We start from the raw sequence: 26,193 nt of genomic DNA, 5'->3' as shown, positions 1-26,193 counted from the left end.
GAATCTTATAAATTCCTGCAGTAGTATCCCATTTGATGATATTGGACAGGATAGTAACCCCATAATTATATTTACATTTCAATTTCGTAATGTTTCCTACATTTATAGGTGGATTTATTAACTAAGACAGTTTGGGCTAGAACCTTAAACTATGGAAAAATACACTAAATGGACAAGTTAGAGCAATTGCATCATATTTCATGGGCACGGGCTCGAACCCCGGTCTAATCAAGAAGCATGTTCTACGCACTGCTGCTCCTGCCCACCTGGCTACGAAGGCGCCCCAGCCTTGGAGTCAGGGGAGGTCCACATGGCCGGAGATGTGCAAATGTATCCCCAATTCACAAAGGGGGATCAAAGGGTGACACTAGTAATTACAGACTAATAAGTTTAACTTCTGTTCTGGGTAAAATAATGGAGTGACTGTTTAAAGAAGCACTGCAGGATCATCTAGACAAGATCAGTTATAGGTCGGAGACAGCATGGTTTTGTTAAGGCGAAGTCTTGTCTGAACAATTTGATTGAATACTATGATGTGGTTACAAAGGAACTGAATGCAAAAAATAATTTTTATATCATTCACCGCCTCCTTTAATATAACTGGATAGATCCCATCCACTCCAGGTGCCTTTCTTATGTTTAACTTCAAAAATTTCTCCACTTTGCTCTCAGTTATTACAAAATCATTAAGCACCCTGCCACAAATTGATACCCTTCTGGCATTTTCAAACCTTAATAACTCCTCATATGTGAATGTAGATGCAAAATACTCATTCATTTTGTTTGCTATCTGAGCAGGATCATCAACAGTCGAACCATCGATATCAAGTGGACCAATCAGATTCATCCCCTTCCTTTTAGAGTTTGTATAAGTGAAGAAATCCTTGCTGTTTTTCTAAGCATCCAGTCTGGGAAGTTAAAATCCCTTATTATAAGAAATTCTGATTTACTAGCCCACTCTATTTCTCTGTACAATTGTTTGTGTTTGTACTCATTTGTTGTACTCATTGTTGTACTCATTCGAGTCATTAGGCCTATAAGCACTTTTGCAGTGCTTATGTCACACCAAACTGACTCAACAGTGCACTGTCCATCTATATCAACTGGATGCACTTCCTTTGATTTTATGTGTGTCTAAATTAACAGTATAATCCCTCCTCCCTTACTATCTTGTCTGTCCTTTCTGTCCACATTGTACTTCCCAAATTTCAATTCTGCATTCCTAATATCTGTGTGACACCACGTCTCTGATATCCCAACAGTATCCGCCTTTGATGTCTTGGCAAACACTTCAAATTCATCAAATTTATTTACTGTAATTCTAGCACTGGTATACGTGAAAGTATACATGCACCTATTCTTAATTACCTGAACACATCTCATATACCCACATGTTTCATGATGACTGCCATCAGTCTCTGAAACCCTCAGCACCCCTCACTCCAGGCCACTGCTTATTCTAATAGAAGTAATTCAAGAATCACCTTCACCTCAGCTTGTGGCTACTTTTAACCTTTTAGTCTGTGAACCCCCCCCCCAAGCTAGCAGATTTCCAACCCACCTATTCACTGCCTCAATAGCATTAGAAAATATTCTTGCACCCTTTCTATTTAACTGTATCCCATCCATGTAGAAGCAGTCCCTCCTGTTAACAAGCACAGACAATGCCGAAAAAAATTCTACTCCTTGAGCCTTGCATATTCCCTCCAGGGTCGAATTGTCTGGGCAGAATTGCACACATTTTCAAATTTAACCCTAACTCACATCTTTTTTGCAACATTGACCTGTAATTAGCATTAGCATTAGTAGAGGCATTTGATGCAAGAAAGCAAGCTTATGCAGCATCAGCCAAAAAAAAAAAAAAAAAAAGCCCACTTCCACTTCACCCCTCTGTTCGTTCAAAATACCTGTCCAGCTGAGCCTTAAACTTATTTAGGCTATCAACCTCCACTACAAGGGATGGAAGTCTGTTCCACCAACCAACCACCCTCTGGCTAAAGGCAAATTTCCGCACGTCTATCCTACATCTGTATTTCCTCAATTTGAATTTATGCCCTCTCAGGTGATTCTTCTGAGCTAGAGGAAGGATCCCATCAGCATTGAGCATGCTCAAACCATTCAAGGCTTTATACACCTCTATCAGATCACCTCGCTGGTGCCTAGTCGCCAGACACTGTAATTTGCAAAACTTAAGCCTTTCTTCATAAGAGCACCCCCTTTGTTCCATTCACTAATCTTGTTGGCCTTCTGTGGACTCGTTCCAGCAGCTCTACATCCTTCTTGAAATGAGGCCTCCAGACCTGTATACAGTACTCTAGGTGTGGCGTGACCAATGCCTTATACAAGGGAATAATCACTTCCTTATCCCTGCTGGAAAAATTCCTGTATATCATTGACAATACTCCATGAGCTACTCTTGCAGCCCGTCTGCACTGCTCAGAGAACTTCATATCTGCCTGCACAACCAACCCCAAGTCACCTTTTATTCTATACCACTGTCAGTGTAGTACCACAGAGTTGATACATTGCTCTGGGGTTGCTGTTTCCTATGTGTAGCACTTTACATTTGTCAATGTTAAACTTCATTTGCCACCTCTCAGCCCATCTGCTCAACCTTTCCAGATCCTGTTGCAGCAGCATAGTGTCAGTAGTGTCCTTGACAACCCTGCCAACCTTTGTATCGTCTGCAAATTGGACATTAAGCTTGATATACCATCATCAATATCATTTATAAATACAGAAAAGAATAATGGACCCAACACTGAGCCCTGAGGGACTCCACTAATAACATTAGTCCACGATGAGCAGTGTCCATTGATTACCACTCTCTGTCTTCTCCCGCTCAACCACCCCTTTATCTATAGCAGCAATTTGCCTCCAATGTCACACTGCTCCAATTTGTGTAGCAGTCTTCCATGTGCAACAGTATCAAAAGCCTTTCTAAGGTCCAAGTATATAATATCAAAGCTATTCCCTCCATCCAGTTCTTTTGAGACTGCATCATAGTATCCAATCAAATTGGTCAGGCAAGACTTCCCCTTAACAAAACCATGCTGTGTCCGAGCTATAACTAAAGTCTTGTCTAAATGATCCTGCAGTGCTTCTTTAACCAGTGCCTCCATTAATTTTCCTGGAACAGAAGTTAAGCTTACAGGTCTATAATTACTTGTGTCAGCCTTTGATCCTCCTTTGTGAATTGGGGCCACATTTGCACATTTCCAGTCTATGGGTACCTCCCCTGAGTCCAAGGAAGCTCTGATAATTATGGCTAACGGTTTGCTTACTTCCTTTGCTGCCTCCTTTAATATAACTGGATAGATCCCATCCACCTCGGGTGCCTTTCTTGTGTTTATCTTCAACAGTTTATCCTCCACTTTACTCACAGTTATTTCAAGATTGTGTAGCTTACTACTAGAGTTGAATACTCCTCTGGCATTCCCCTCACTGAATAACTCCCCATGTGTGAATGTCGATGCAAAATATTCATTTAGTTTGTTAGCTACCTGAGCAGGATCATCACCAGTTGACCCATCAATATCAAGTGGACCAATCTGATTCATCCCCTTCCTTCTAGAGTTTACATAAGTAAAGAACTCTTTGCTGTTTTTCTTTGCATCCCTTGCCAAAGATTTCTCGTAATCTGCCTTCGCCTGCCTAACCTCCTTTGTAACTTGGTTGCATATCAACTTGTATCTATCATAGGCTTCTGTGTCATGTGTTAATTTGTAAGTATCCCATGCATTTTTGTTCTCTGCCATATGCCTCATTAGTTCATCTGACATCCATTTTGGCCTAAACCTTGAACAATATTTCTTAGTTGGTATGTAAAGCCTAGTAGCTTCCAAGATAAGTTCTTTGAATGCTTCCCATTTTGAATTTGCTGTTGGTAACATCATCAGTTGGTCCCACTGTATAGAATTTAAATACTGTCTCAGTCCATCGTAGTCGCCTTTACGGGAGCAATAACCCTTCCCTTTACCCCTAATGGTACTTACCTCTTTGAGTAAATCCCACTTCAGCACACTGTGATCACTGCCACCTAGTGGTTCATTTATCTGCAGAGTCTTAATGCATGAAGAATCACTGCTGATAATCAAATCAAGAGTATTATTCCCTCTAGTTGCCTCCCGAACATGCTGATGTAGAAAACAATCATCCAATAAATCCACAAAAGCCCTGCTAGTGTGTGAGTGACCAGCCCCCAAATTCCAGTCAATATCTGGGAAATTAAAATCTCCCATTATAAGACTCTCTGATTTACTGGCCCACTCTATTTCTCTGTACAGTTTCTTATTATACTCATCAGAGTCATTAGGCCTATAGCACACTCCTACTCTCAATTTTGATCTCCCAATGCTTATGTCACACCAAACTGACTCGACACTGCACTGTCCAGCGGTCGACTGGCTTCACTTCCTTGGTTTTTGTGTTTCTTAACTAAGAGAATAACCCCTCCCCCCTTCCTATCCTGTCTATCCATCCTTTCTGTAGACGTTGTACTCCCCAAATTGCAGTTCTGCATCCCTTATATCTGTGTGACTCCATGTCTCTGATATCCCAACAATATCTGCCTTTGATGTTTTGAGCAATACCTCAAATTAATCAAATTTATTTACTGAACTCCTAGCATTGGTGTACACGCAAGTATACATGCACCTGTTTCTATTCTTAGCTACCCTAACACAACCCATGTGTTTACTTGTACCGCAATGGCTCCCAGCAGTCTCTGAAATATCATGCATCTTGCTTTTCAGGCTTCTGCTCATTCTAATAGAAGCAGTGCAAGAATCTCTTTCACCTCTGCCAGTGGCTACTGTCAATCTATTGGTTTTTGTCCCCCCCCAAGCTAGCAGTTTTCCGACCCACCTAACACTGCCTCGATAGCATCAGCAAATATTCTTGCACCCTTTCTATTTAAGTGTATCCCATTCCTGTAGAAGCAATCTCTCCTGTTAACAAGTACAGTCCAGGCTGAAAAAAATTCTACCCCTTGAGCCTTCACAATCTTTCCAGGGCCGAATTGATCGACAAGGCTCTCATCATATACTCCCTCCTATCGTGTCTGGGCAGAATTGCAGAAACTTTCAAATTCAACCCTAATTCTTGGCTTTTGTTCAACAGTGACCTGTACTTGTTAAGTAATTCTGCCGGTCTCCTACTCTTAATATTATTAGTGCCAACGTGTACAACTATATCACCTTTTGTGTCTTAAAAGATGATATTCACTCTACAACGTCATCAACCTTTGCCCCTGGCAGACATACCCTGGTCCTGTTCCACCTATCCTTTTTACAAAGCATGTTCCCCGTTTCCCTGACAATAGAGTCACCAACAACTACTAGTTCCTTCGGGACCAATGCATTCTGCCTTAGGGGTTGTCTCTGTGTCACGCGATGCCCATGTGCAAGCTCTGGCGTTGATGTGGGCAGCTGAGAGCTTGATGGGCCCCTCAATTTAGTTTCTTCGAGGGCATCCACCCTGTCCTTCAAGCTCTCATATAGGCCCACAAGAACGCTGAGTTGTTGCTTGATATCGATACACTCCTTGCATCGCGCACACACAAAGACATCCCCCATGGCAGTATCATGTCCCGTACCCGATTGCTCTGCAAACATCAAGCAAACAGTGCATTTTATAAGGCTGTGAGTCAGAGGACAACTGCCCCCCTCAGTTCTGCTCTGAGCCACAGCACTTCCATTAGCTTGAGCCTTTTGCTTTTCTGCTCTGGTCTGAGTCATGATTCTATTAATTTATTAGAATTAATTATGTTAAATATAATTAATTATATTACGTTTGTAATCTAAGTCGTTATATGTATTTATTTAAAAGTACAATTTAACTGCTAATGAAGTTCAACTAACGCTATCCAGTACAGTATATAACTATCGTATCACAAAGGCGGGAAAGTTACGACGGTGAATCTACGGACACTTAACCTTACGGATACTTTTATGCAATTACAAGGCCGAGTAAAGAATAAATACACCAAATTAATCAGAAAATCACAAAATAATGTTATACTACTAAATTTAAATCAAAAGTTTTAGAAAAACAATAATTTCAAATCAATAAATAAGAAAAATCCACTTAGCGGCTTTGAAAACGACCGTCTCCTAGTAGCCTCGTGAGACCTGTCTCACCCGTCAGACCCCCCCTCCCCAAGCTAGCAGATTTCCAACCCACCTATTCACTGCCTCAATAGCAGTAGAAAATATTCTTGCACCCTTTCTATTTAACTGTATCCCATCCATGTAGAAGCAGTCCCTCCTGCTAACAAGCACAGAGAATGCCGAAAAAAATTCTACTCCTTGAGCCTTGCATATTCCCTCCAGCGTCGAATTGTCTGGGCAGAATTGCACACATTTTCAAATTTAACCCTAACTCACATCTTTTTTGCAACATTGACCTGTAATTGTAAGTAAATCTGCAGATCTCCTACTCTTAATGTCATTGGTGCCAACGTGTACAACAATATCACACTTTGTGTCCTTAAAAGATAATATGTGCTTGCACATATTCAGAATTCCAAAATCTATAACTTTTGACAAACTTAGTTGTTTAATTGTTTTTTTTTTAAATTCAATTATGTGATGCTCTGTAACGTTCCCACCCACAGCCGTATATGGTAGGCAGACACTCGTTTCATTAAATTTTATAGGCTGCTATGCTATTTCAAATGTTTCTTAATTTACCTGTAACTATATTCAATAAACCTGTAAATTACTGAATTTTATCTACCACCATATTATTTCCTGCTGTTTCTGCTCCCCATCTGTGGTCATTCCTTGATAATTTCCAGTAGGCTGGATTATGGTGAAGGTTCTTTCCATCATAAATGGTTTACCTTCCACACATGTCATGGCAAATTTTTGCTGCCCACTGCACTTGTCAATAATGGCAAAGTGATATGTCTAATTTTTATCATCGGTATAACAGGAAGCTTTCAATTTCTTTTTCTCTATGCAGTAGAGGTGCCTTTATATATTTCCAAAGCACTTCATTGCAATTTAGTTTACAAAATGATTTTGAGGTTTTTTTTTTTTTTTTTTTAATAAACTAAACCGTAGTTAATATATCGTCTGAATTCATATAGTAATGTAGGTTTAGATTATCTTTGTATTAAATTAAATTTTTGGAAAGTTACAGCTTAATATTCAGATAGCATTTGCTATCAATATTTAGGCAGGAACTTCGTAACTTTCGTTGGGTAGCTTAAATTTAATTTCACTAATAGTTAAAAATTTTGTCAGCAGTATATTTCGATAATACATTGTTAATTTAAATTCCATAGCATATTGTAAGTTTAAATTTGTAAAGTATTTGGAAAGCTACCGCTTAATATTCAGTTAGCCTTTTTTATTGATATTTTGGTGGGAATATCGTAACTTTTGTTCAGTAGCTTAAATTTAACTTCTTTAGTGATTTAAGATTTGTCAACAATTTGATTTTGGCAATATTTTGTTAACTTAAATTCTGTAACATATTATGAATTTAAATTTTGTTATCTTTCTAAAGTTCAAATTTTACTGAAATTATGGTTTGCGAAAAGATCCACTTTCAATACAAAGTTCAGGGACATCGGGACTCCAATGGAAATGCCAGTGGCATTTATTCTAAGGCTGGTCTAGTAGACAGACCTAGCTCATCTGGCAATTCTTTTCTTTGCAACCGATATTAGGAGTGTATCAATCTCAAAGTACAACTTGGTGCCCTATCAGAAGAATTTGAGTCACTGAAGAAACGAGTGCTTGCCCAAGAAAGAAATGTAGCTGGAAGCTTGACAGGGACTCAGTATCTCCTAACCTGCCAAGTGATCCCCCCCCATTTGGGTCCCTGAAAAGAGTAGTCAAAAATTTGAGTACCCTGTGTGTGTGTGTGTGTGAGAGAGAGAGAGAGAGAGAGAGAGAGAGAGAGAGAGAGAGAGAGAGAGAGAGAGAGAGAGAGTCAGAATTAAAAGTGAATCACCACGAAAGAGAAGAATGATGGTATCCAGCTCAGGACCCTGGGTGTACCAAGTGCATACACACCAGTTGTTGAGCCCCTGGGGTTTCATAACATAAGCATAAAAGAAGACTTTGCTACTTTTATTTGCACTCTTAGTGAAAGGTTTTTCATAATATGAGATGTCATTGTAAAAGCTTAGTAGCTTCTACAATGATATATCTGAACTCTTTGCATTTGTTTGCAAATACGAATTGGTCTGAAAAGGATTTGCAGTCTATCTAAGACCATTGTAGTCATCTGTGTGAAAGTAGGATTCCTTCCGTTTATACAATAATTATGTCTAGAAATAAATTACACGTGAATATACTGTGATCAGTGACATGTGGTGGATCCTTTACCTGAATATTATTAATGCATGAAGAGTCACTATTGATAATCAGATCAAGCATATTTCTTTCTCTTGTTTCATCTTTAACATGCTGGTGTAGATTTGTTGGTAAAGGAATTGTCCAATAAATCTAGTTCTGCTACATGACCAGCCCTGACTTTCACTCCGTTCAGATAATTGAAATTTCCCATGATAAGACAACTGATTCACTGGCCCACTCTCTTTGTCTCTGTGATAGTTCATTCTATCCATCTCAGTTATATATATATATATATATATATATATATATATATGAATGAAAATCCCAAACATGAAAGGTAATAATAGTAGAGGCTTGTGATGCAAGAAAGAAAGCTTATGTAGCATCAGCAAACAAAAACCATTTCACACATCCAATGCCTTTAAGTTTGTCCAGTTCCTGCTTGAATTTATTTAAGCTATCAATTTCCACGACAGATGGAAATTTCTTCCAGCAATCAACTGCCCAGTGGCTAAAGGCAAAATTTCCGCACATCTATTCTATATCTGTCTTTACTCAATTGAATTTATGTCCCCTGAGGTTTATAAGCTGAACAAGAGGAAGAATCCCATCAGAATTGAGCCTGCTCATCCCATTCAAGGCCTTATACACTTCAATCAGATCATATAGCAGGTGCCTAGTCTCTGTATGCTACTATTTACAGAAAACCCTTTCTTGTTAAGACCACTCTTTTGTCACCCTCACCAATCTTGTTGCTCTTCTCTGTACTTGCTCAAACAACTCAAAATCCTTGGTAAAATGAGCCCTCCAGACCTGTGGCCTGACCATTGCCTTATACAAAGGGATAATCACCTCCTTTTCCCTACTAGAAAAATTTCTGAATATCATTAACAATACCCTATGACCTGCTCTGGCAGCTTTTCTGCACTGCTCAGAAAATTTCATATATGATAGCACAATTAATCCCAGGTCTTTTTAATTTTCTACTACCCTAGAGTGTAGTACCACACAGTTGATATGTTACTCTGGGGTTGCTGCTACTCATATGCATTACTTTTCATTTGTCAACGTTAAATTTCATTTGCCACCTCTCAGCCTATCTGGTCAATTTTTCTAGTTCCTGTTGCAGTAGCGCACTGTCATTAGTGTCATTAACAACCCTGCCAGCCTTCGTATGATCTGCAAACTTGGACATTAAGCCTAATATACTGTCATTCGATATCATTAATAAATACAGAAAACAACAATGGGACCACACCGAACTGGGGCACTCCACTAATAACATTAGTCCACAAAGAACATTGTCCACTGATTACCACTCTCTCCATCCTCCCACTCAACCATCCCTTTATTCATAGAAGCAATTTGCCCTTAATGCCATACTGCTCCAATTTGTACAGTAGCTTTCCATGTGCAATAGTGTCAAAAACTTTCCTGAAATCCAAGAATATGATATTAAAATTATTTTTTTTTTTTGGATCCAGTTCCTTTGTAACCACATCATAGTATCCAATCAGATTTATCAGACAAGACTTTCCCTTAACAAACCCATGCTGTGTCGGAATTATTACTGCAATCTTGTCTAAATGATCCTGCAATGCATCTTTAACCAGTGACTCCATTATTTTCCCAGAAACAGAAGGTAAATTAACTGGTCTGTGTCACCCTCAGATTCCCCTTTGTGAATTGGGGATACATTTGCACATCTCCAGTCTGTGGGGACGTCCTCTGAGTCGAAGGATGCGCTCATAATTGTGCATAACTGTGCATAGCACAGTAGTTGGTACTGTACATGTGTTGAAGGTTGAGAAGATGAAAGATGCTTGTTGACATTATGCTTGAATTTCTAAAGGTTTAGGAAATTCAAGCATATTTTCAAGAAATATGAATGAAGAGAAGTTGTTCTAGAAAACAGAAGCTGAAGGAAAGGGCAAATGTTTAGTTTGATTTTAGTGCGTTGTGTCGATTGTTGTGTCCTCCGCACCACAAAAGGACAAATTTTGTTTCGTTATTTATGTCAGAATTTTTTTTTTTTTTTTTTTTGTTTGTTTAGGAATTGCAAAAATGATGGGCAAACACAAGAGTTGTGCTTTTAAATTAAACAAAAACTTGAAATTATTCAGAAGTTTTGAAAACGTTGCACCATTAAATCTCTGAAGACCCATTCTAATGTTGGTGACCAAACCATATGCGACATTGTAAAAAATAAAGGGAAGCATGGTATTAGACACGGGAGTAAGACATGTTAAGTTTTTTTTCTCTCTAATTTTTTTTTCCATGGTTAACTGCGAATACCGAATCAGTGGATATGGGGGGCACGACTGTATATGCATATTCTAGGTTTTTTTTTGGATTTTTTTTTTAGCAAGCTATTTGTTAAAAATTTACCAGGTGCACCACTGAGTATATGGTTTAGAAAATACTCATACTCTCGTTTTTGTTTTTTCAGACATGAAATATTATGTCACACCAAACTGATTCAATATTGCACTGGCAAAGGTGTCAATTGAATGTACTGCTTTAGAGCACATGCTTCTTAATGAAGAACATAACTCTGTGCATGGCATGCACAGAGATCATTAAGGTATGAATCCTGGAAGAACAACTGAAGAAAGACCTTCTTATAATCATAAGAAAGGAGGCAGCAATTGACTTAACACACAAGATGAAGTTATGGAGACCTGATCTATGAAAACCATGAAGAATAGGGAATTAACTTTGAGGAAATGAAAGAGGAGAAAAAGGTTTACCCAGCATGCTCAAACAAAATTGAGCAAAAAAAAAAAAAAAAAAAGATCACTGAGCTTCTCCTTTCCTTCCAGTGGGTGGAAACTCACAGTAATAAGGGTAAGATTTTCCGAGTTTGGGTTTGAGAGTATCCTGTGCAGCCGCAGCTATTTTGCAGCTCCTGGAGAAGAGAAGTTTTTTCTGTTTTATTAGATTAAATTGGGATATTTACTTATTTTCTAGAGTAGTTTTATATTCCTAGTTACGATACTTAGTTTAAAGTTTAACTTGATAGAGATTTTGTGGGTATTACTTAGTATCGGTAACGGTATCAAATCCACGTGCTACAAATTGCAGCTCCATTGAACGAGAGGTTTTTAACCGTATTTAGCCAATTTATTAACCAACTGTTATATCAAATTATTATCTATAAGCAGCTATAGACCTAGTCAGGATCCTTAGTTTATTCTAAATTGAGACAGCGAGATTTGGAAGTTAATCAATACTGTAACACGATACAGCATATCCGGAATTCGATAGCATTAGCTTTGTATAGTATAGTGCATAATATAATATTGTCAATTAATCAGTAAATCTATTAATCTTGTTAAACTTCATTGTCAATTAAATTGTACTTTTAACTATATATATATATAACGACTTATAGTACAAACGTAACAAATAATTAATACATACTTGATACAGAAGTTATATAAAGGGAACTCGTAGATAACACTCGATACTGAAAAATAAATATAGCGTTATAACTGTGTTAGGATACAAGTTTAAGGTTTTAATTTTGTTCTGAAATTGTAATTTTATTGACATTAAATCGAAATCATGACTCAGACCAGAGCAGCAAAGCAAAAGGCTCAAGCTAATGGGAGTGCTGTGGCTCAGGGGAGAACTGAGGGGGGCAGTTGCCCTCTGAATCACAGCCTTTTAAGATGCACTGTTTGCTTGATGTTTGTGGAGCAATCAGGTACGGGACATGATACTGCCATGGGGGATGTCTTTGTGTGTGTGTACGATGCAAGGAGTGCAAGGAAATTAGGTGACAACTCAGAGTTGTTATGGGCCTATACAACCCCCAAGGCAGAATGTGCTGGTCCCAAAGGAACTAGTAGTTGTTGGTGACTCTATTGTCAGGGAAACGGGGAACATGCTTTGTAAAAAGGATAGGTGGAACAGGACCAGAGTACGTCTGCCAGGGGCAAAGGTTGATGATGTTGTAGAGCGGATATCATCTTTTAAGGGCACAAAAGGTGATATTGTTGTACACGTTGGCACTAATGATATTAAGAGTAAGAGACCAGCAGAATTACTTAACAAGTACAGGTCACTGTTGAAAAAAAGCCGTATAGTAGGGTTGAATTTGAAAGTGTCTGCAATTCTGCCCAGACACAACAGGAGGGAGTATTCTTTCCAGGGCCGAATTGTCGATCAATTCGGCCCTGGAAAGATTGTGCAAGGCTCAAGTGGTAGAATTTTTTTCAGCCTGGACTGTACTTGTTAACAGGAGAGATTGCTTCTACAGGGATGGGATACACTTAAATAGAAAGGGTGCAAGAATATTTGCTGATGCTATCGAGGCAGTGTTAGGTGGGCCGGAAAACTGCTAGCTTTGGGGGAGACAAAGACTAATAGATTAACAGTAGCCACTGGCAGAGGTGAAAGAGATTGTTGCACTGCTTCTATTGGAATGAGCAGATGCCTGAAAAACAAGATGCAGGATATTTCAGAGACTGCTGGAAGTCATTGCGGTACAAGTAAACACATGGGTTGTGTTAGGGTAGCTAAGAATAGAAACAGGTGCATGTATACTTGCGTGTACACCAATGCTAGGAGTTTAGTAAATAAATTTGATGAATTTGAGGTATTGCTCAAAACATCAAAGGCAGATATTGTTGGGATATCAGAGATGTGGTGTCACACAGATATAATGAATGCAGAACTGGAATTTGCGAAGTACAACTCTACAGAAAGGATAGATAGGAAAAGAAGGGAGGAGGGGTTATGCTATTAGTTAAAAAACACATAAAATCCAAGGAAGTGAAGCCAGTCGACATCAATGGACAGGGCAGTGTCGAGTCAGTTTGGTGTGACATAAGCATAGGTAAATCAAAATTGAGAGTAGGAGTGTGCTATAGGCCTAATGACTCTGATGAATATAATAAGATACTGTACAGGGAAATAGAATGGGCCAGTAAATCAGAGAGTCTTATAATGGGGGATTTTAATTTCCCAGATATTGACTGGAATTTGTGGGTTGGTCACTCACACACTAGCAAGGCTTTTGTGAATTTATTGGATGATTGTTTTCTACACCAGCATGTTCGGGAGGCAACTAGAGGGAGTAATACTCTTGATCTGATTATCAGTAATGATTCTTCATGCATTAAGAATCTGCAGATAAAGGAACCACTAGGTGGCAGTGATCACAGTGTGCTGAAGTGGGATATACTCAAGGAGGTAACTACCATCAGAGGTAAAGGGAAGGGTTTTGCTTTCGTAAAGGCAACTATGATGGTCTGAGACAGTATTTAAATTCTATACAGTGGGACCAACTGATGATGTTACCAACAGCAAATTCAAAATGGGAAGCATTCAAGGAACTAATCTTGGAAGCTACCAGACTTGAACAAGAAATATTGTTCAAGGTTCAGGCCTAAATGGTTGTCAGGTGAAGTAATGAGACATGGCAGAGAAGAAAAATGCATGGGATACATACAAATTAATGGGTGACATGGAAGCCTATGATAGATATAAGTTGGTCTGTAACCAAGTCATAAAGGAGATTAGGCACGCAAAGGCAGATTATGAGAAATCCTTGGCATAGGATGCAAAGAAAAACAGAAAAGAGTTCTTTACCTATTTAAACTCAAGAAGGAAAGGGATGAATCAGATTGGTCCACTGGATGTTGATGGTTCAACAGTTGAGGTTCCTGCTCAGGTGGCTAACAATCTAAACAAGTATTTTGCCTCTACATTCACACATGAGGAGTTATTCAGGAAGGGGAATGTCGTAGGTGAAGTAAACATTGGCAGTGAGCTAGATGATTTTCTAATAACTGAGAGGAAAGTGGAGGAGAAATTGTTGAGGTTAAACATAAAAAAGGCACCCAGAGTGGATGGGATCTATCCAGTTATATTAAAAGAGGCAGCAAAGGAAGTAAGCAAATCCCTAGCCATAATTATGAGAGCTTCTTTGGACTCAGGGGAGGTACCCATAGACTGGAGATGTGCAAATGTAACCCCAATTCACAAAGGAGGATCAAAGGCTGACACAAGTAATTATAGACCTGTTAGTTTAACTTCGGTTCCAGGAAAATTAATGGAGGCACTGGTTAAAGAAGCACTACAGGATCATCTGGACAAGAATTCAGTTATAGGTCAGACACAGCATGGTTTTGTTAAGGGCAGGTCTTGTCTGACCAATTTGATTGGATACTATGATGTAGTCACGAAAGAACTGGATGCAGGGAATAACTTTGATATTATATATTTGGATCTTAGAAAGGCTTTTGATACTGTTGCTCATGGAAGACTGCTGCACAAATTGGAGCAGTGTGGCAAATTGCTGCTATGGATAAAGCGATGGTTGAGTGGCAGAAGACAGAGAGTGGTAATCAATGGACACTGCTCAACGTGGACTAATGTTATTAGTGGAGTTCCTCAGGGTTCAGTGTTGGGTCCATTGTTGTTTTCTGTATTTATAAATGATATTGATGATGGTATATCAAGCTTAATGTCCAAGTTTGCAGACGATACAAAGGTTGGCAGGGTTGTTAAGGACACTACTGATGCTATGCTGCTGCAACAGGATCTGGAAAGGTTGAGCAGATGGGCTGAGAGGTGGCAAATGAAGTTTAACATTGACAAATGTAAAGTACTACATATGGGAAATAGTAACCCCAGATCAACGTATCAACTCTGTGGTACTACGCTGACAGTGGTAGAGAATGAAAAGGACCTGGGGGTAATTGTGCAGGCAGATATGAAGTTCTCTGAGCAGTGCAGACGAGCTGCAAGAGTAGCTCATGGTGTCTTGTCAATGATATACAGGAATTTTTCTAGCAGGGACAGGGATGTGATTATTCCCTTGTATAAGGCATTGGTCAGGCCACACCTTGAGTACTGTATACAGGTCTGGAGGCCTCATTTCAAGAAGGATGTAGAGCTGCTGGAAAGAATACAGAGAAGGGCAACAAGATTAGTGAATGGAACAAAGGGTTGCTCTTACGAAGAAAGGCTTAAGTTTTGCAAATTACAGAGTCTGGAGACTAGGCATCGGCAAGGTGATCTGATAGATGTATATAAGGCTTTGAATGGCTTGAGCATGCTCAATGCCCATGGGATTCTTTCTCTTGCTCAGAATAATCACCTGAGAGAGCATAAATTCAAATTGAGGAAGGACGCATGTTGGATAGATGTGCGGAAATTTGCCTTTAGCCAGCGGGAAGTTGGTTTGTGGTATAGACTTCCATCACTTGTTGAAGTTGATAGCCTAAACAAATTTAAGGCTCAGCTGGACAGGTATTTCGAATGAACGGAGGGGTGAAATGGGAGTAGTGGTTTTTTTTTTTTTTTTTTTGGCTGATGCTGGAATAAGCGTGCTTTCTTGCATCATATGCCTCTACCAATGCTAATGATTTATTTAGGATGTCCCTCATACAAATGCAGAAATATTTTCTTGGTGAGGAGATACATGTTCTTGGATTATTAGCACATAGCATTACTTTGCATAGAAAGAGATATCACTTGTGTGGCTGTTTTGACAGATCAGGGGTTAGAAGTATGAAGAATTGGGGGATTGAAAAAGGAAAAAAAATTGCTGACTTAAAATGAAATATGTACGTTTGAAGTAATTTTCAGCTATATTCATCAGAAAGTTCAGTACTAGTAAATTATTCATGCACACAAAAGAAATTCGTTGTAATTGGATTTTACTCTAATTTGCTCTAAATCCCCTCGTCAGTGGCATATCCTGTGAAATATAGGAAATAAGAATTAGGAGGCATCACTTTATCATATTATTGCATCTCTTTTTGTATTGTATTATCATTTTGTTTTGTATTGCATTATTGCGTCATTGAATATTGATTCATTCTTTAGTAGTATATGACTGAAGAATTTTTCACAAATGTTTTCTTTGTAATTAAAGGCACAATATTATAACTAACCTAAATTGGTGAATTGTGGTTACTTTAGCTTTCATTAATTTGGTATTTACTGTGATCAGGCAGTGTTTTATCTATTAACATTTTTAAATTCACTATCTAGAGTTATTGTCTTATTTTATTGATTTTCTAGGAGACAGAGTATTTCCTCCTCAACCTGGCATATCTTTCTCTACTTGGATGTGTGTGGAAAAATTTAGTGATCCTCATACTGATCCCCACTGTCTGCGTTTATTAACTTTAGTCCGCCATGTTCAAGGTAGAGATGACCATCTAATCTGCCTGAGTTTGCAGTTGTCATCGCAAGATAAGGCTATTCTCATATCCACACAGGAAACTCCTTTGCTACAGACAGGTATAGTATATGTTTTGATTTGGGAAACAAGAACTGAATTTGTTTTAAGTGTTTAATCATATATACTTTTTGTTTTAAAAATAGATTTTCCCATATCACATTTCTAAGGTTATCAGAAGTCAAATGAAGAATTTCGGTTCATAATAAAAATCAATTTCAGTTCTTAAATTTATTAATACTATGTACTTCCGGAAATAAACAGAAAATTATTCCATCAGTTACTCTGCTCCCCCCCGTGCAAAATGAATGCAAATTTCTGAACATTTGTTCTGCAGTCATACTTCAGTTTATATTTATGCCTGATTGCATATATCTTTGGATAAAGTGTAAATTTGGCATGGGTATTTAGTTTACTTAACCCTTGTCAAAGCCATAAGCACTAAGTTATCACACAGAAATCTAATTTCCAGATACTGCAATTTATAGAAATTTTGATTTTTTTTTTAGTAGTAGTAATTGTAATAATAATATATTTGCCATATAGTGTAAGGAAGCCACAGGCATTTTCTGCACCCGCCAAAAAAAACCCAAGTAGATAAGAAAACACAAATCCAGTAGACCTTTGAATTAAATCAAACTTTTAGCCTCAGCTACCTGCGAGGGGAACTTGGTCCAGCAATCAGTTACTCACTGGGTAAAAGAAAACTTCCTATAATCTAATCTAAACCTCAAACCCTATAATTTGAATTTATGATCCCTAGTTCTCGAATTTTTTAGAACAGTGAGAATTCCACCTACATTTATTTTACTAATCCCTCTTAGAGCCTTGTAAATCTCAATCAGGTCATCTCTGAGGTACTTGGTTGCCAAGCTCTGTAGCCCATATAATCAGTCTTCCTCGTATGGTCGTCCTTCTGCAGATCTCACCACTCAAGTTATTAGGATCAGCAATGGCCACATGGTGCAAGGAAGCAAGCCAAAAAAAAAAAAAATAATAATAATAATAAGAAGAAGAAAATTTAATAAAAAAAAAAAAAAATAAGATAACAAAAATAGATAAAATAATAAGAAGAAAATAATAACAAGGAGAAGAAAATTAAAAAATAATAATAATTAATAAGTGAAAAGGAAATAGACAACCTATGCATTTCCCTCCTCCCCTAGGTTATACAGCTGACCTGTAAATTTCCCCAAACTGTCAGCCTTTACCACCCATGTAGTAACTTATTCCAGTAATTTTTAACTTGCTGGCTAAAATAAAACTTCCCACAATCCAGCCTAAACATCTCTCCCCAGTAACTTGAAATTTGGCCCCTTGTTCTAGAATCATTTATAACCGTGAAAATTTTATCCTGATTCATTTTGCTTATGACTCTCACAGCCTTAAACACCTCAATCAAATCTACTCTATGGTGCCTAGTTTCCAAACTCTGAAAACCACATATTCCAAGTCTTTCCTCATGAGTTACCTGTCTTTGAACCCTTTTAAGAAGAACAATGTCTTTCTTTAGGTGTGGTCTCCATACTTGAACATAGTATTTCAAGTGTGATCTAACAATAGCCTTATATAATGGGATTATGACATCCTTATTTCTACTAGCAATTGTTCAATAAATCATTGATAGGACACCATGGGCCACCCTTGCAACCAGTCTACAATGCTCGGAGAACTTCATGTCTGACCGTATCGTAACACCCAAGTCCCTTTTCTCCACTACGGGCTTTAGTTCAACTCCGCCAAATGTATAAGTTATTTTGGGGTTACTGTTCCCCAGGTGTAATACCTTACACTTTGCTGGATTAAAGCACAGCTGCCATTTTTCTGACCATCCCTGAAGTCTATCTAGCTCACTCTGAAGAAGCTCTGATTGGCAGTGATCATTAACTACTGTACCAATGTTTACATAATCTGCAAATTTAGACATCACGTCCTCTATCCCTTCATCGATGTCATTTATGAAAATCAAAAACAACAATGGTTCTAATACTGATTCTTGGGGAACCCCACTTCTTACATCAACCCAATCTGAGGAATGACCATTTATCACAACCCTCTGCCTCCTGCCCTGAAGCCTGCTATCCATCTAAGGATTTTCCCTGTGATTCCAACCTGTTCCAGCTTATCGAGTAACTGCTCATGTGGGACTGAGTCAAATGCTTTGCTGAAATCCAAATAAACTATGTTGAAATTATTCCCTGAGTCCAGCTCTTGAGTGACCTTGTCAAAATAGCTAACCAGATTAGTTAAACATGATTTTCTCTTTACAAAACCATGCTGAGTATCTTTCAGAATTCCATTTCTATATAAATGATCCTGAATTCCACTCGTGATCATTTTCTTCATGATTTTCCTTGCTACCTAAGTTAGACTAACCGGCCAGTAATTTCCCATTTAACCCTTAGAACCACCCTTATGTATTGGAGACACATTGACACTTTTCCAATCCAACGGACTCACTCCTGAGTCCAGTGATGATCTCATAATTAGCCTCAATGGTTCAGTGCACTCATTTTCTGCCTTCCTTAAGAGTATGGGGCATGCCATCAGCCCCAGCAACCTTACTGGCCTGTAGGCTCAAAAGTTTTTTCATTAAATAACCATGTGAAATTTCAACGTTATTAATTACATTTTTTTCAACTTCATTCCCATTATTTCTTATTGACATAAATTGTTATTCTTCTGTAAATATTGATGCAAAATAACTGTTGAGTTTATCTATAACTTCATCTAGGGTATCTAATACTATTCCGTGTCTATTACATGAGGGTCCAATCTGGTTTGTTCTTCTCTTCTTTGCATTTATATATGTGAAGAATTCCTTTTCCCCCCTCTTTGCTAGCTATTTCTCATAATCTGCCTTTGCCAGCCTAACCTTGTATGTGGCACTATTAGAAATCAATTTATAGTTGTTATAGGCTTCAGTACTTTTTATTGCTCTAACTTTTGCATGCTGTCTTTTTCTGGTCAAGTAATATGGCATCTTCATTATTCATCCAACTTGAAATCCTCCTCGTGGATGATTTTTTTAATGGTATATAAGCATTCAAGGCTTCTGTGATTAATGTTTTAAAGGTATACCATAATTCAATTGTATTCGCTCTCTGTGAGATTTCTACCCAGTTAATAAAGGTCATGTAGCATTTCAATCCATCTTAATTTCCTTTCCTGAAGTTATAACCTATTCCTTTGCCTTTAACTATTCCTTTTCCTTTAACTACTACTACCTCTCTTTTCATTGTCCACCGTAGAACTCCGTGATCACTTCCTTCTACTGGTTCCTGTACTGTCATCCCTATTATGTCATCTGGTTCATGGGTGATGATCAGGTCTAAAATGTTCTTCTCCCAGGTCTAAAATGTTCTATTCAAATAGCAATCACCTAGTTGATTTAAAAATTTAGTTCCCCATGGGGAGTTTCCTTCCAATTTTCTCTAAACAATTAAAGGCAAATTAAAATCACCCATTATAAGACATTCATGCTTACTTGTCCATTTCATTTGCATGTAGAGGCTCTCATCATAATCTTCACAATCGCCTGAACTAGATTACTCCCACTTTCATTATACCTTTTCTTCCAATTATCTCACACCACACAGATACTATACTAGCATGTGAAACATATGACTCTGGGAAAGCTTTCGTCACACTCAGGCTGCTTTTGATAAGAAGCATGACCCCACCACCCCTTCTATCTTCCCTATCCTTCCTAAATACATTTTACATACCATACCGAAACTGATAATCCCCTATTTCTGGATGGAACCACATTTCCGTAAGCCCTATTATTCACTCATTTTATTGACAACACTTCTGACATTACTGTCTAAACAATTACGACTTAGTGTTCAAGTATAGTTAAATACCCTGACACACCCATTGAAGTTATTTAAGCTTGCTTCTCTGGCATTAGCTACCTGCTTGTTTGAAATGTTTCTGCCGCTCAGAAACAAGAACTCTTGAGGTATGTGCAAGTGTTATTTAACCAATATTAGATAAACGCGTATCTATGTTTCATCATCTTTTTGATGTTTTATCAGCTTGTTCCCCCAAACTAGCAGTTTCCCTGAACCATTAAGGTATTCTCAATAATACTGGCAAAAACTCTTGCGCCACCCTTGTTTAAATGTATTTCGTCTCTACAAAACAGATTCCTTCTACCTACAAGCTGATTAAAAATCCCCCCCCCCCCCAAAAGCCGTGCAGAGTCCTTCAAGTCTTGAGTTAATCCACAAGGCTTTCAGCATATAATCCATCCTACCATGCCTGGGCAGAATTGCAGACACATAAACATTGTGACCTAACTCGTGGCATTTCTTCAGCATGGTCCTATATTTGCCTCTGGACCCTTTTATGAAGTTCGATGTCTTTTTTAAGATTTCTCCATACTTGAAGACTATTCCTAATGTGGTCTTAATAATATCTCTTTGTAAACCAACCTAATCTTGTCCTGCACTTTTTCTAACAGATCAGTATCCTCCTAAAACGAGAAGTTTCAAAGCCTGTACGCAGTATTCCTGATTTGGCTGAGCCATTGCATTATAATGTGGGATAATTGCTTCATTGTTTATGCTGGCATTGTTTCCTTGTATCATTAACAAATAAACCCATGAACTGTTCTATCAGCCTGAATGCACTTCTCAGAAACCTACATTATGGACCGTAGAATTACCCCTGATATTTTTTGTGGGGTAATTGTACAGTGTGTTGTACAATATTAAAAAACGTTATGTTGCTCCATGAAAAGCAGCAGCAATAGCAACTTGCCTTATGCAATGGCATTCCAATTTGTATATATGGTGCTGAATTAGAGGCGTGGAAGAAATCTAAGTGTATGATGTCAGCATTGTTCTTTGTATCCAGTTCCTTTGTGACAACCTGATATTAGCTAATGAAATTGATTGGATATGACATATTGCTCCTGTCAAGATTATTTTGCATTACTTTAACTATTGAACAAACCTATCTGCAAAAAGAACTAAATCTCACAAAAACTTCCTCATGCATTTCATAAATATACAGTCTCAGTTCCAATCTTCATGATACCCATTTCCCTATACAGTCTGCCAAGCCCAACTTACTTTTTATGACAGAATTCTGATTATTGGTTGCTTCAACCATTGCTCATCTTAATTTCTCTAATTATTTGCTCTAATTTGATGTGTCCAATTCAGAGACTTATTGATTTGAAATCTCTTGTTTTTGTTCTCTTTATTCTTAAAATCTCTCAACCCATATTCTTAGAAATGTATTGTTGCTTCTATCCTTTTCCAAACTCCACTAATCACTCATTTTCCAACTCCACCAATCACTCGTTTTCCAACTCCACTAGTCACATCTTTGACTTCCTGTATCGAAAACTCCGCTTTTTCCATTCCAACTTTTCTACTAGTGAGCTAACTAATGTCTCAACTAATGCTAATTCATGGTGTCTTGTCAATGACGTACAAGAATTTTGCTAGCAGGGATAAGGAGGTGATCATCCCCTTGTATAAGGCAATGGTCAGGCCTCATTTTAGGAAGGATGTAGAGCTGCTGGAACAAGTACAGACAAGGGTAATGGGATTAGTGAGGAGAACAGAGAGCTGCTCTTACCAACTAAGGCTTCAATTCTGAAAATTGCAGTGTCTGGAGACTAGTCACCTGCAAGGTGATTGATGTGTTTAAGGCTTTGGTTTGAGCAAGCTGAATGTTGATTGGATTCTTCCTCTTTCTCAGATTAACAGGGGCCTTAATGATTTGTAATATCTGAGAGCAAAGGGGAGGAGAAATTGTTGAAGCTAAACATAAGAAAGGTGCCTGGGTGGATGGGATCTATCCAGTTATATTAAAGGAGGTGACAAAGGAAGTAAGCAAACCCTTAGCCATAATTATGAGAGCATCCTTTGATTCAGGGGAAGTCCCCCACAGACTAGACATGTGCAAATGTATTCCCAATTCGCAAGGGAATACATTTGGGAAAGGGAAAGTCTTGTCTGACAAATTTTATTGAATACTATGATGTTGTTACAAAGGAACTGGATGCAAAAAATAATTTTGATTTCATATACTTGGATTTCAGGAAAGCTTTTGACACTGTTGCATATGGAAGGCTACTGTACAGATTGAAGTAGTATGGTATTAAGGGTAAGTTGCTACAATGGATAAAAGAGTGGTTGAGTGTGAGAACACAAGAGAGTGGTAATCAGTGGACATTGCTCTTTGTGGACTAATATTATTAGTGGATTCCCCCAGGGTTTGGTGATGGCCCACTGTTGTTTTGTATATTTATCAATGATATTGATGAAGTTATATTAGGCTTAATGTTGAAGTTTGCAGACAATACAAAGGTTGGCAGGGTTGTTAATGACAGTAATGGCAGTGTGCTACTGCAGCAGGATCTAAAAAATTTGGGCAGATGGGCCGAGAAGTGGCAACTGTAGTTTAAAACTGACAAATGCAAATTACTGCATATGGTAAAAGTAATCCCAGAGAAATTTACCAACTCTGTGGTGATACTACTCTTAGGGTTGTAGAAAATAAAAAAGAGCTTGGAGTAATTGTGCAGTCAGATATGAAGTTTTCTGAAAATGCAGACAGGCTGCCAGAGCAGATAATGGGGTATTGTTAATGATATACAGGAATTTTTTCCTTAAGGGAAAATGAGGTGATTATCACTTTGTATACGGCAATGGTTAGGCCACAACTTGAATACTGTGTACAGGTCTGGAGGCCTCATTTTAGGAAGGATATAGTGGTGCTTGAGCACGTACAGGGAAGGGCAACAAGATTGCTGAGGGGAACGGGGTTTTCTTACCACGAAAGGCTTAAGTCTGCAAATTGCAGTGGCTGGAGACTAGGCACCTGCGAGGTGATCTGATTGAGGTGTACAAAGCCTTGAATGGGTTGAGCACTCTGAATTCTAATGGGATTCTTCTGCGTTCTCAGATTATAGATGTGCAGAAATTTGCCTTTACCCATCTGGTGGTTTATTGTTGGAACAAACATCCATCTGTCATTGTGGAAGTTGATAGCTTAAATAAATTCAAGGAGGAACTGGACAAATTTTTAGAAGGAATGGATGTGTGAAATTTTTTTTTTGACTGATGCTACATAATCCCATACACTTGCTTTCTTTCTTACTATTACATTGTTAATTTTATTCCTTCTAAAACTTCCTGACTTCTTACAAAAAAGAGTCCAGTAATCCTATGCTCATTTTCTTTGATACTTTGGTTTCAAGACAAAGTTATATATTTCCACTCGGAATTATTCTTAACTTCTTATCTTTGCTTGCATAAGCACATCATAAATATTGCTTCCTCTGAATCAAAAAACTGGGTTTTCTTTTTTGCCTTTAGTGTTACTTTTCTTTTAAACTACTGCTTACTCTGTACAAATGTCAATATTATTCCCAGATCTGGGATGGTCTCTCTCTCTCTCTCTCTCTCTCTCTCTCTCTCTCTCTCTCTCTCTCTCTCTCTCTCTCTCTCTCTCTCTCTCTCTCTCTGTCACAGTACCGGTTAGTTACTCTAGTTGCACCTTTCGAGCTTCCCCTTGACAGGCCAAAACAACCCCTCGTGCCAGAGAGAGAGAGAGAGCCTGCACAGTGGACACAACAGATTATCCACCATTAGATTCCTTGACCTCCTAGGGGAATAATTTGCATAAAATTGACTGTGACCTCTTTCTTCCAAAAAGATTAAAAAGACACAAATATGCAAGAGTCTACAGCAGTGGTTTTCAAGTGGGGTGCCATGGCACCTTAGGGTCTGCAACAACATTCCAGGGGTGCCACGTAATTTGGGTTTAAGTTATTTAAACTTATTATTTTTTAAAAAATTTATATTTTTATTTCATTATAAAAAGGTGTACGGTATCTTTTTAATTTTGTGGTAATCTATAATTGATGTTTTCTTAGTACCTCTATATATTTTTTAATATTATATATATATATATATATATATATCCAATATTTCAAAATAAAATAAAATAAACATAAGCCAGTAGTATGGCAAAAACAGTAGAGCGAAAATTAACCTAAAAATAACCAAAAATGGAATGAACGAACGGAACGGGAAAGTAAAGGTAAGACATAAACAGTAGCCGAAAAAACCCCTATATAATTTAGCACTTTAAATCCAATTAATAAAACCGCTCTACAGTTTTTGCCATACTACTGGCTTATGTTTATTTTATTTTATTTTGAAATATTGGATATATCTTGGCTTCTTATGGAGGATGTGCATGTTGCTGCCTCTAATGAAAGCTTAATATTTATTTATTTATTTTATTATATTTTAACTTTTGTCATTATTTAAATATAATTTAATGGTTGTAATGGGTTGATATGCTAATTAAGCAGTGCCTGTGCTGCCATCTATTTTCCTTTTTCTTTTATATAAGCTGGTTCAGTTTACATTATGTCAGTGGTGTGACTCTGCTTTAGAGTGCTGTCTGTTCTATAATTTATTTTTCGCTGCATAAGGACCACCACCGTGCAAATCCTCTGCATGGGTGGATCGATCGGAGGAGGAATGAGTGGTTTGGTTTGGTTCTTCGATCTTTTCGCCTTTGTGACGATTTGTATAGCGATTGAAATGCAGCGATTCCATGACCATTATTGGCCTCGTGGTTCTCTGTTGATATGGGGCATAATGGTCAGTCTATTATTTTGATTTTGTTTTCTTTTAGTAGATCCTTTAACCCTTTTCTGGTGATATTTCACATCTTTCGAAACTGGTACCTTACGAGGGGGGGGAGGTACCACTAAATTATTATGTAATTGGCATTATTTTAAATTTTATATCGGTTTTGTTAATTGGATTTAAAGTGCTAAATTATATAGGTGTTTTTCGGCTACTGTTTATGTCTTACCTTTACTTTCCCGTTCACATTCGTTCGTTTTATTTTGGGTTATTTTTATGTTAATTTTCGCTCTACAGTTTTTGCCATACTACTGGCTTATGTTTATTTTATTTTATTTATTTTATTATTTTATTTTTTTTGAATATCGGATATATCTTGGCTTCATATGGAGGATGTGCATGTTGCTGCCTCTAATGAAAGCTTAATATTTATCTATTTATTTTATTATATTTTAACTTTGGTCATTATTTAAATATATATATATATATATATATATATATATAGAGAGAGAGAGAGAGAGAGAGAGAGAGAGAGAGAGAGAGAGAGAGAATTGGATCTAACAGGCAGAAAATTGAGTAGGGGTGCCCCAAAACACAAATTAAAATAAAAGACTTAGGGGTGTCGTTATTAAAAAAAGGTTGAAAACCACTGGTCTACAGCTTTCTTGATTATTGACTCACTGTCAGCTGAGCCTGTAAGCAAGCTTAGCTCTTTCATTACTCAAAGGAGGCACTTCCGTAGCCAGGAGCAGCAGTGCGTAGCACTTGCTTCTTGATTAGACTGGGGTTCGAGCCCGTGACCACTAAATGCGGAGGATGCGGAAAGGTCAGCGAATGACTACCGCATATCCCCAGAGCAATATGGTCTTAGTTGCTAATGCTCCTAAAAACCAAATAACAAACAAACATTACTCAAAGGAATCTTGAAAATGCAACAGTATCAGGCGCCTTAGTAGCCAGGTGGGAAGGAGCAGCAGTGCGTAGCACACGCTTCTTGATTAGACCGGGGTTCGAGCCCGTCACCACCAAATACTCCTAAAAACTAATGCTAATG

At 38.0% G+C, this 26,193-nt stretch overlaps 1 protein-coding gene across 3 annotated transcripts in view; it reads left to right on the top strand.

The window, feature by feature from the left end:
- Positions 1 to 26,193, top strand: part of bchs (WD repeat and FYVE domain containing 3 bchs) — a 1,877,108-nt gene that overhangs the window by 468,803 nt on the left and 1,382,112 nt on the right. For all 3 annotated transcript variants that reach the window (XM_090389621.1, XM_090389619.1, XM_090389620.1), the window contains exon 22: positions 16,353 to 16,574. In XM_090389621.1, coding sequence (XP_090245747.1) covers positions 16,353 to 16,574 — 222 coding nt within the window. The remainder of the gene's footprint in view (positions 1 to 16,352; positions 16,575 to 26,193) is intronic.

The sequence above is a fragment of the Mastigoproctus giganteus genome, chromosome 2, assembly GCF_048544385.1.
Source record: "Mastigoproctus giganteus isolate SK-2022 chromosome 2, ASM4854438v1, whole genome shotgun sequence".
Lineage (NCBI taxonomy): Eukaryota > Metazoa > Arthropoda > Arachnida > Uropygi > Thelyphonidae > Mastigoproctus > Mastigoproctus giganteus.
The sequence above is the reverse complement of the archived record's forward strand: the minus strand, read 5'-3'. Positions and strand labels throughout refer to the sequence as shown.